The following is a 9,961-nucleotide window of genomic DNA, read 5'->3' on the forward strand; positions in this document are numbered from 1 at the left end:
ATGTGGAAACCTCATCCTAGTAGACGCTTTTAAAACAGTAAAGTTGATGACGATATGTAACGAGCAAAAATAAACAATATCTGACAGTGGCGAGCTTGAGCTGTTACAAATGGCATGGGGCAGTGTGCCAACAAGGATGTTGGGTCTCTAAAGATATGGATTGTGAGATCTCGTGGAGATAAGAACGAAACATTCCTTGTACTGGTGTGAAAACTATTTCCAGTAGACATATTTTAAATATCTACTAGAAGCAAGCTTGAGCTCGAATGATAGAATATTTTAAATTTTTTTTTAAAAAAAGTAAGATATTAATGAAATTTTATAAAATTAAAAATTATTTTTGAAATATTAAATAATTTATTATTTTTTAAAGTGGGAGAGTTTAGGGATAATTTTAATAATATTTTTATTAATTTTCATTTAAAAAATTTGAAACGTAAAAATTAAATTGAGGACGATACAAAATCGACCAAAATATATATTTTTTTGGATAGGTCAGGAGGGGTATTTTGGTAAAAGAACATATCTATATTCCGCCCGGATAAAATACCGAAAATGACCCTGTCCCACGCATGTCAACGAGGATGCTTACGTGGTACATGTATCCAATCATAACACGCCACGTCATAAAATGTAAAACACCATAAATATACGTAGGAGCTGCCGCATGGGATTAATTCCACACGTTTGTCAGATCAGTGAACGAAACTCCGGACTTTCTCGACTTCAATTCTCCGACGCTTTGGGTTCATTCTAGGGTTTCGTTTCTTCTTCTTCTTCTTCTTCCAGTGCTGTGTAAAATCATGGCCGAGGTTATGAACATGGCCGCCGCCGATACCGCCGACGAGTCGTTGGACCGCCGTCGTGATCAACAAGAGAAATCGTCTGAGGAGCAACCTCATTCCTCGCCTCCGCCGCAGCCGGCTGCTGCTGCTGCTCCTCCTCCTCCTTCCAGAAGAAGGGATAGAGATGAGAGAGATAGGAGAGACGACCGGGATGTTGATCGTCCTCCGAACCGACGCAACGATAATTACGATCGTAATCGCTCTCCGCCTACGATGCCTCCGAGGGATAGGGATAGAGACAGAGATAGGGATTATAAACGGCGGAGCAGTCTTAGTCCCCCACCGCCTTACAGGGATCGTAGACACTCGCCTCCTAGACGGTCTCCTCCGCCACCTTTCAAGCGTTCCCGGAGAGATGATGGCGGTGGGTATGATGGAAGAAAGGGAAGCCCTAGAGGAGGTTTCGGGCCTGGCGATAGGAGGTGAGTGGGTGGGAAACTGTTTTGATTTGTCGAGCTTAATTCTTGTTCTAGTGATTTGGAGATGAATTCTGTGCATTTGAAATTTATATGGCATTCACAGATTAGAGTCAATTTTCATCTAAATGAAAAAAAGAAATCTTCTTAATTGTGGACTATGGAATTTTTATTCTTCCATAGCTAGGTCCTTCAAACTTGGCATTGCCACTAAATACTCCAAAGGTTATATGTTTCAACCATTAACTGATGCTGGAAGCCATTTTCAACATAAAGTTTGAACTCAACAAGTACCTTACATACGAGACGAATAATGTTTTACACACAGCTTTTTAGATAAAATGGTTCTTCCCATTTCATTCGAGATAAGATCGTTCATCCCATCTTGATTTATAATGGTTCAACCCATTTAATATACAAATGTAGTTATGAGATGAACCATTTCGTAGAGGAATAATGTTCATCCCATATTATTTTTTTGTTCTGCTTGTTGGACAAAGTTGTTGTAGGTCTTCTATTTTTTCTCTTAATGGTCCCAAAAATCAGACATGTTTCTCAATGCCCATCATCTCTTCACCCCCTAACCCCGTCCTAAATGTAAGAGCGTGATTTTTGTCGTAATGGGCTTAGTTGTACTTTCTATTACAATGGACACCTCTGCTTCACTTGTATGATTCTCCTTAGTCATTTTTCATCCTCTATTTGTACTCCCTTTTTTTTTAAGCGACTAATGATGCTTTGGTGGGCGATAGTGTTTCTGTTTTATGTTTTGTTGACTAATGCCTAGGTTGTCATTTAAGTATTGATATATGTATTTATCTATCTATTTTATCTTATTCCAAGGTTTGGTTATGATTATGGTGGGGGATATGAGCGCGAACTGCGTGGCCGGCCTGGATATGTTGATGAAAGGTCTCTTGGTCGGTACATTGGTCGTTCATCTGGTGGCTATCAAGGTGATGTTTCTGTTACCTGATAAAATAAACTCAGCCTTATCATGATTAGAGTTTAGACCTATACATTCTTAGTCTAGTTCATTTTTTGAGATGATTGTTATAGAACATGAAGTACTCAAATTTCAATTAGGCCAATGGGAGATTTTGAGAATTTCACCTTCTTTGTTGCATATGCAAAAATATTCATTGGTTTGGAAAATGAGGTATTGTACAGTGTTTGTACCCATGTCTTTGGCCAATGTCAGACCTTCTAGCCAATTTATAGCCAATTTATAGAGAGGAGTTTTCCTCATTTTCTTTTCTGGTGCAGAATTGCGTGACTCTAATTTAATTATTATAGAGAGATTATTGAATGCCTTAGTCTTGTTCCCTCTTGTCTAAATGTGACATCATCCTTATGTCCCTTATGGTATATCACGTTTAGAGCAATTAGTAATAGTGTACTCCCGGAATAACTTATTATTTCTTATTGCATTGCCGTACGATAATTTTCATGATTTTCAGTTCTTATTGCTTCCTATGTTTGTGAGCCAAACTGTACATAAGGGATCTTTAGTTTATTCAGATCTATGAAGTTCAACATAAATCTGGAAGTTCACATGTTGAGACTTAAGGTTTAAAAGGGTAGTAAATTTTCTTTTGTTGAACGGGAGACACAAGAAATTTAAAATTTAGATATGTGGTCTTTAAACTAGTTTAAAGGTAATATCCGCATAGTCAAATCAAACTGGTGTACAAAAATGCATAAGTTTCGTTAAGTAGCATTTAAAATAATAATATAATGACTAGAAGAAAGACGACTTGATCTAAAGGGCACCCCTACAGCCGCACGGCTCCACACGCTCTCGCCATCAACATTGGTCTACACTCATTTAAAAAAAAATATAATACCATGGAATGAGTATAAAAATACTCAGTAAGCAACTTATTTGTAGGATCTTGTCAGACTTAATTCTATACACAGAAACTTAGGCCATGTGCTCATATCTGTCCCTAGCGATAGCCAAATTTTGGCTTAACGTCTGGACCAAACTTTGTAGGTCACTATGTAACTAACCCTCAACATACCTCTTTAAGGAGTACTCAATCCCTCTTAGGTTTGCAACCTAGGGGTTTTTTTTGTTTTCTCTTCGCTCTAGGTTTCACGTATGTCTAGATCCTTCATCAGTCTTGCGCAAAGTGCACCTCGAATCTCTGGCCCATGGAAGGGCCCTAGGGTAACACTCATAAGTCTGGAGGAGCCCTTTTTGCTCTAAACAATACTCGTACTCCATACATATCTACCTACTAAGCTCTAATCTGTGGATTTTCCCTAGTGGTGTCGGGCAACATTTACCTGTTTCTAGGATCAGTAAACTACCTATCACTATGCCTTTTCCAGGCTGGAACAGTAAACTACCTGCTCTTGTACCTCATCAGATTAAAATAGTAAAACTGCATGTCTTAGGAATAGTAACTACATGTTACTTTGGCTTTTCAGGCTAGAACAATAAAACTACTTGTCACTATGTCACTCAGGCTGGAATAGTAAAAAGGTCATGGCACTGCCCACTAGGCACCACCAATATGAACAGTAAAAACTACCTACTCATGTACATTCTTCAGGTTAGAATGGTAGAAACTTGTTCCATATGGTTACTTACTGATTGTTAGACTTCCCAAGCTTGTTTCATGTCTTGGAGGATATTCCTAATTTCCTCAATATGCCTTAAATTAAATTGAATAACACTGGTGAAATTAGCTAGATTCAAATTTGTTAAAAAAAAAAGAAAGGAATGTAGGTTGAAAAACTAACCGTTGATTGTACGGCCATCTTCTCCAACTTGCACATATTCCATTCTGCTTTCCTTCTCTTTTTTTCTTTTAGAAAAAATGTTTTATTTATTTTCTTAAAATTTCAGGCGTTATTTGTGCTTTTGAATTAGAACAGCAGAATCTTCTTGCTTCCAAGCTCTCAATTTTGCGTTTGTTGTATGGATAATATTACCAGTTTCCCTTTTTGCATCTCTGGTAGTAGTTAATGTTTTGTTTGAATCAGTGCTTACATCTGGATGAACAATTTACGGATAAGGTATTCGCAAACGATTTTCTTATTTCCTTAAGCTGTGTTCTGCAGATTGGGATCCTAGTCGTGGTGGGCATGGTGATCCACTCAATGCAGGAGCTGGCCAAAGGTTAGCATTCAGTCACAACTCACTCATGGTTTCTGTTACATAATCGATATAGTCCTGTCATATCTTTCTGAATATGCTTATATTGGTTTATTGTGTTAGTTTCTGTTTGAACGTGTGATTTGCTTTCTATGCTACATGAGATATTATGGGCAAGTCATGATCAAGCTAGCAGGGTAGGTCTGAAATAGAGCTATAATAACAGTACAATAAAGAAACAATGAATATTGCAAACTGCAAAGGGTGGATTGTCAATGGCATAAAAAACATAGTGTAAAATCCTGAATTTCTATCCAAAGGAATTTTCTTTTGGAATGGGAAAATGATGGGCACTTCCTTCCTGCAGCTGTATGGAAGGAACTATACATTTTTCCCATGCCCATTCTAATTATGTTGTTTCTTGGAATGGGAACTATACTTTTGAAAGAAACCCAACTTGCACAAATCTAGATTGTGCTATATAGACCTTTTCTGCCTTTTATAGTAGAGTTGTATCTATTTAGATTTTAATAAGGCGGCAAGTATTGAAAATGCAGCCATGTTTTCAGGTCATTTCTTCTGTTCGGTGATGGATGGTTATCGACTATTTTGGCCGTTGGGTGGCTTTTACTTGACTATTTTTGTCTCTCACCGATTGGCTAGAATCTTACGGAGTACTGGGTTATAGTTATTTTCTTCAGAAAACAAGAAACACTTTTCCTCTATAGACAATAAGTTGCAACTTAAATATTATTATACTCCTGGCAGGAGGTCCCAAAGCAGCAATCCAATTGGTATTTTCTTACACAAGTTGAGAACATAATTACAAAAAAAAATCTAGATAATGCCCCCAAGAAGATGCTTGATTTTCTGCTACATCAGTTTTTTATCTCATTCAATGTGCTCCCCTCAAATATTTCTTGATTTATTTGGGGATTTGTATTCTTGACTGCCTCTTTTCAAGTGCCACGTTGAGTGTTCCTAGTTTTTTATTTTTGTTTCTAAACTTATCAAAATCTTATTGGATGGTTTGTAAAGGTTAATAACTTTGTGCACATTATTCTTAAAAAGTTGTTTTGGCTTTATTTCTCATTTCCTTTAGTTTGTTGTGGCCTATCTAATTAAAGTGTGTAATTTCCTATAAAAATGTTATTTTGTACATTGGAATTACTATTCATAAAGAAAGGAAAGCTCATTTATTTGAAACTGTAGTTCTTTCATCAATTCCATTGAGAGAATATTCTGTCATCTTCAATTTTTTTTATTTATTTATTTGGGGGATGTCTGATCGTCTCTACTTTATGGATCCATTTGAAAAATGCGGCAGCCTGCAAGTATCAGATTCAACTGCACGTATCCCTTGATTTGGAGGTTGAACTCCAAATTTATTGAGTAGGAGTTATTAGAACCATGCATGTTGCGTTGAAATTGAACTAAATAACATAACTGAATAAAGCGTCATACTTCCAGTGTTGATGATTATCCAACAATTAGAAAAAGTTTTGAAACTTGTGGCTATACACGACGTATCATTAAACTAGGCATCTTTGAATTTCCAGCACTGTTTAGTATTACTACTAGATTGTACTTATTATTCATTATCTTGCTTTGCCTCATAATTTTATTGGATTCCTTGATCTAACTTCATCCTTTTAACTTTATTTTAAATGCAATGTTGATAACTTGTGATTTCAGAGAAGGCTTGATGACATACAAGCAATTTATTCAAGAGCTTGAAGATGATATACTGCCTGCAGAAGCTGAGCGCAGGTATGTTCTAAATGTGGTTTTGATTTTTTATTTATTTAATTATATGAGTTTTGTTCTTCTAGTTTTGTGTAACAACTTCATTTTGATTTTCAGATATCAAGAATACAAGTCCGAGTATATTACAACACAGAAACAATCCTTTTTTGATTCTCATAAGGATGAAGAATGGTACTTCTTGTCATTTACATCTGAATTTCCTTTCCATTCACTATTTCCCCTAATTAATCTCTTTTGTCTATTTAGGTTGAAAGACAAATATCATCCTACCAACCTAGTTACTGTCATTGAAAGGTGTTTTTCTGATCATCTTCCCCAAAAGATGGAGTTCTTATAGTTGTGGTTAATTTCTTCACATTTTTATCATCTTTAAATTAGTGGACATGCAATTAGATTTTTTTAATGACATTTTTATTGTGGTTGATTCTAATATTTGGATGGTGTGTTAAGGAGGAATGAACTTGCACAAAGAACTGCTAAGGATTTTTTGATTGACCTGCAAAGTGGAACACTGGAAGTGTAAGATTGGGCTTCCCACTATTATGTTTGGATTTAGAAAATTTCAACTGTGGTGATAAACCAATGCTGTTCTATTCTATGGTGCAGAGGTCCAGGGATCAATGCAGCAGCTACAAATAAATCAGGGCAGACTAGTGAACCAAATTCAGATGATGAAGCAGACAATGATGGCAAACGGAGGCGTCATGGTAGAGGACCAGCAAAAGAAATGGATTTTCTTTCTGCTGCTCCTAAGGCCCACCCTGTTAGCTCTGAACCAAGACGAATCCAAATTGACATTGAACAAGCTCAATCTCTTGTCCGTAAACTTGATTCTGAGAAAGGAATAGAAGAAAATATTTTATGTGGTTCTGATAGTGACAAACTAGGTCGGGATAGAGCACATGGCGGCTCTTCTGGCCCAGTCATAATCATACGAGGGTTGACAACCGTTAAAGGGTTGGAGGGTGTTGAGCTATTGGACACGCTTCTCACATATCTGTGGCGCATCCATGGCTTAGATTACTATGGAATGGTTGAGACTAGAGAAGCTAAGGGTCTTCGTCATGTAAGAGAAGAGGGAAAGAACTCTAACATGGCTGGTGGTGCAGATGAATGGGAGAAGAAACTTGATTCGCGTTGGCAAGAGAGATTGAGAGGTCAAGATCCGTTGGAAACGATGACTGCCAAGGATAAAATAGAGGCTGCTGCTCTTGGAGCTTTTGACCCATATGTTCGTAAGATAAGAGATGAGAAATATGGATGGAAGTATGGCTGTGGAGCCAAGGGTTGCACTAAGCTGTTTCATGCTCCCGAGTTTGTACACAAGCATCTTAACTTGAAACATCCAGAGCTTGTGATGGAGCTGACTTCAAAAGTGCGTGAAGAGCTGTATTTCCAAAATTACATGAAGTAAGTGAAGTTTCAGATAGCATTTCTTCCTCACTGATGGAAGATGTCATTTACTAATACCTTCATTCTTCAGTGATGCAGATGCTCCTGGAGGGACGCCTGTTATGCAACAATCGCTTCCGGTATGTTTTATTATGTTTGCATTGGCTGTGATAACATAAGATACCAATGAATTGTAAATTTTCCTTTGTTGGATCAATAGTTTTCATGTCTCATCACCACAGCACGCAGTGAACATATTGCTGATTTCACTTTGTTGGTGATTGTTGTTTTTGTCATCATACTGTTCTAATGGGTCACTTTTCGTTTATGAGGATTTGAGGTGCATATAGGTTTTTGTCATGCCTAGTTTGTAGGGAGAAGTTCTCATTTTTTGGACTGACAATGTAAATATGTGCAGTCTAGCAATATACTAGATATAGAATCCATTTTTCTTTATGGATTTCCTTTCATTTTTTTTTTAATCCATCTAGACGTGATTTTCTTATGCAGAAGGATAAGCCACAGAGACGTAGGATGAATTTAGATGCTCGGCTGAAGGATGACAGAGGCAATCGCAGGGACCGTGATAATTGGGCGAATGGGGGTGACAGATTTGATAGATCTGAGAATCCACAATCAAATGATTTCCAATCAGCAAATGATGGTACGGATGGTGGAAACCTTGATGATCCTATGTTTGATACTTTTGGTGGACAAGGGAGGCATGTTGCTCCTTTTGCCTCTGAAATGCCACCGCCAGTGCTTATGCCTGTTCCTGGTGCTGGGTATGTTGGCTTATCTGCTCAGCTCTTTTGTGCATTTAGCATTCCTAGTGATCTTACCTGTTATGTTTTATTGCAGTCCATTAGGACCTTTTGTCCCTGCTCCACCTGAAGTTGCAATGAGAGTGTTGCGGGAACAAGGAGGTCCACCTCCATTTGAGGGTGGTGGTAGAAATGGAAGGCCAGGACCTCAATTAGGTGGATCTGCTCCAATTCTTGCCCTATCTCCAGGTTTTCGACAGGATCCTCGTCGAATACGGAGGTATGACTCCTTTACAGGTTTTAACGACTGGATATGGTTCTTTCTACTCTTTTGTGACGTTGAAGTTTCTGTATGCAGCTCATAAAAGTCAACTTGAAACTAATACTCATACCCTTGTGGATAAAAAATTGTGAAGAAATATTGTGGGATCTATATTTATAGTTGTGAGGGATTGTAAGCTTTTTTTTTTATTCCCTTGCTGCAAGCCATGTTCTTCATCTTGATCTAAATCAGGATAGAGTAACAACGCCACTCTTTTCAAACTCTAAGGTTTTATAACTAGATTTTCGAAATTAAGCAACCGACCGACGCCTCATCACGCTGTGCAGTCTGAAGAATTTAAATTGTACCAACACATGCTTCAATGCTTCTTGGTCTAGATCTTTCTGTGAAGTTTTGTTTTTTCTTTTGCTGTATAAACTAACAGCAAATATTATGCAGTTATCAAGACCTAGATGCCCCTGAGGACGAAGTGACTGTAATAGATTATAGAAGCTTGTAGATATATTTGGTATCGGCGAAGTGTTTAGAGGCCCGCTCGTGTTTCCAAGGGGGGATGCAACTCTGGAACTGGTATGAATTCAGACTGGTTGCTAATTGAAATTCTTGTTGCTGAAGAAGTTTGCTTTGTTTCACCCCATCATCATAAAAACTGAACTACGAGTTGATCGATCACATCCTAGCTCTGGGCAAGTACAAATACTTCCATGAGAATTGTGCATTCATTTAACTGTTCTTTTTTCCCTACTCTGTATTCTTAGTGAAGAAGGAATTCGACCCGAAGGACAGATTTATTGAGCGACAAATTCCTATCTTTTGAACCATAGAACTTAAAATCTTCTGCAGTTAGGAGTGTGCATCCCCCCTTTTAGTTTCATTTTCGTTTATTATAGTCGATTTTGGTCAAGGGAAAACTAGTAGTAAAGTTGTGGATATTATTAAATCTTGTTATTATGAACTTTCTAACAGTAAAGATCGTAATGTTAGGATGCTCTATTGTTATATTCAGAGACTATCCAGTTCCCAGGCAGCCTCCCATTTGACATGTATGAGTAAGCTGGAAACTTGTTCTAATGGTACTCTTATGTTCTATTACAAAGTTGCTTCAGATTGTGCTTAAATCAAAAACTTAATTTTAATAGATTAAAGATGAAATTTAGAGGTTAATGTATTTTTAGAACTAAGCCATAATATAATGACTAGGTGAGGTTTACTCGTATCTTTTAACCTTATTAGCATTAGTAGGTTGGAATGGTGAATTGCTTGTACTTATTTCTTGGCTCTCGACCATAAATACGAGCAATGCCATCGCCTACTTGAAGTACAATACCGGTATTTACAATTTTTACTTCTCTATTATATTGCTCAATACGTTCACGGATAATATTACT

At 37.4% G+C, this 9,961-nt stretch overlaps 1 protein-coding gene across 1 annotated transcript; it reads left to right on the forward strand.

The window, feature by feature from the left end:
- Window positions 1-680: 680 nt before the first annotated feature.
- Window positions 681-9,600, forward strand: LOC111461600 (serrate RNA effector molecule-like). The gene is made up of 12 exons (XM_023105185.1): window positions 681-1,267; window positions 2,105-2,217; window positions 4,334-4,391; window positions 6,063-6,137; window positions 6,231-6,305; window positions 6,381-6,428; window positions 6,585-6,653; window positions 6,741-7,544; window positions 7,618-7,666; window positions 8,037-8,311; window positions 8,388-8,570; window positions 9,012-9,600. The coding sequence occupies exons 1-12, from the start codon at window positions 804-806 to the stop codon at window positions 9,070-9,072; spliced, it is 2,274 nt and encodes a 757-aa protein (XP_022960953.1). The 5' UTR covers window positions 681-803; the 3' UTR covers window positions 9,073-9,600.
- The last annotated feature ends 361 nt before the right edge of the window (window positions 9,601-9,961 follow it).

This window comes from Cucurbita moschata, unplaced genomic scaffold (assembly GCF_002738365.1).
Source record: "Cucurbita moschata cultivar Rifu unplaced genomic scaffold, Cmos_1.0 Cmo_Scf00025, whole genome shotgun sequence".
In the NCBI taxonomy this organism is placed as follows: Eukaryota; Viridiplantae; Streptophyta; class Magnoliopsida; order Cucurbitales; family Cucurbitaceae; genus Cucurbita; species Cucurbita moschata.

What these genes read in the sequence shown, in the direction of transcription:
- LOC111461600 (XM_023105185.1), top strand. Translation starts at nt 804, where the DNA reads ATGGCCGAGGTTATGAACATGGCCGCCGCCGATACCGCCGACGAGTCG. An exon ending in TCTCATAAGGATGAAGAATG is followed by an intron (nt 6,306 to 6,380) that starts GTACTTCTTGTC and finishes TTGTCTATTTAG; the next exon opens with GTTGAAAGACAAATATCATC. An exon ending in TTATGCAACAATCGCTTCCG is followed by an intron (nt 7,667 to 8,036) that starts GTATGTTTTATT and finishes TTTCTTATGCAG; the next exon opens with AAGGATAAGCCACAGAGACG.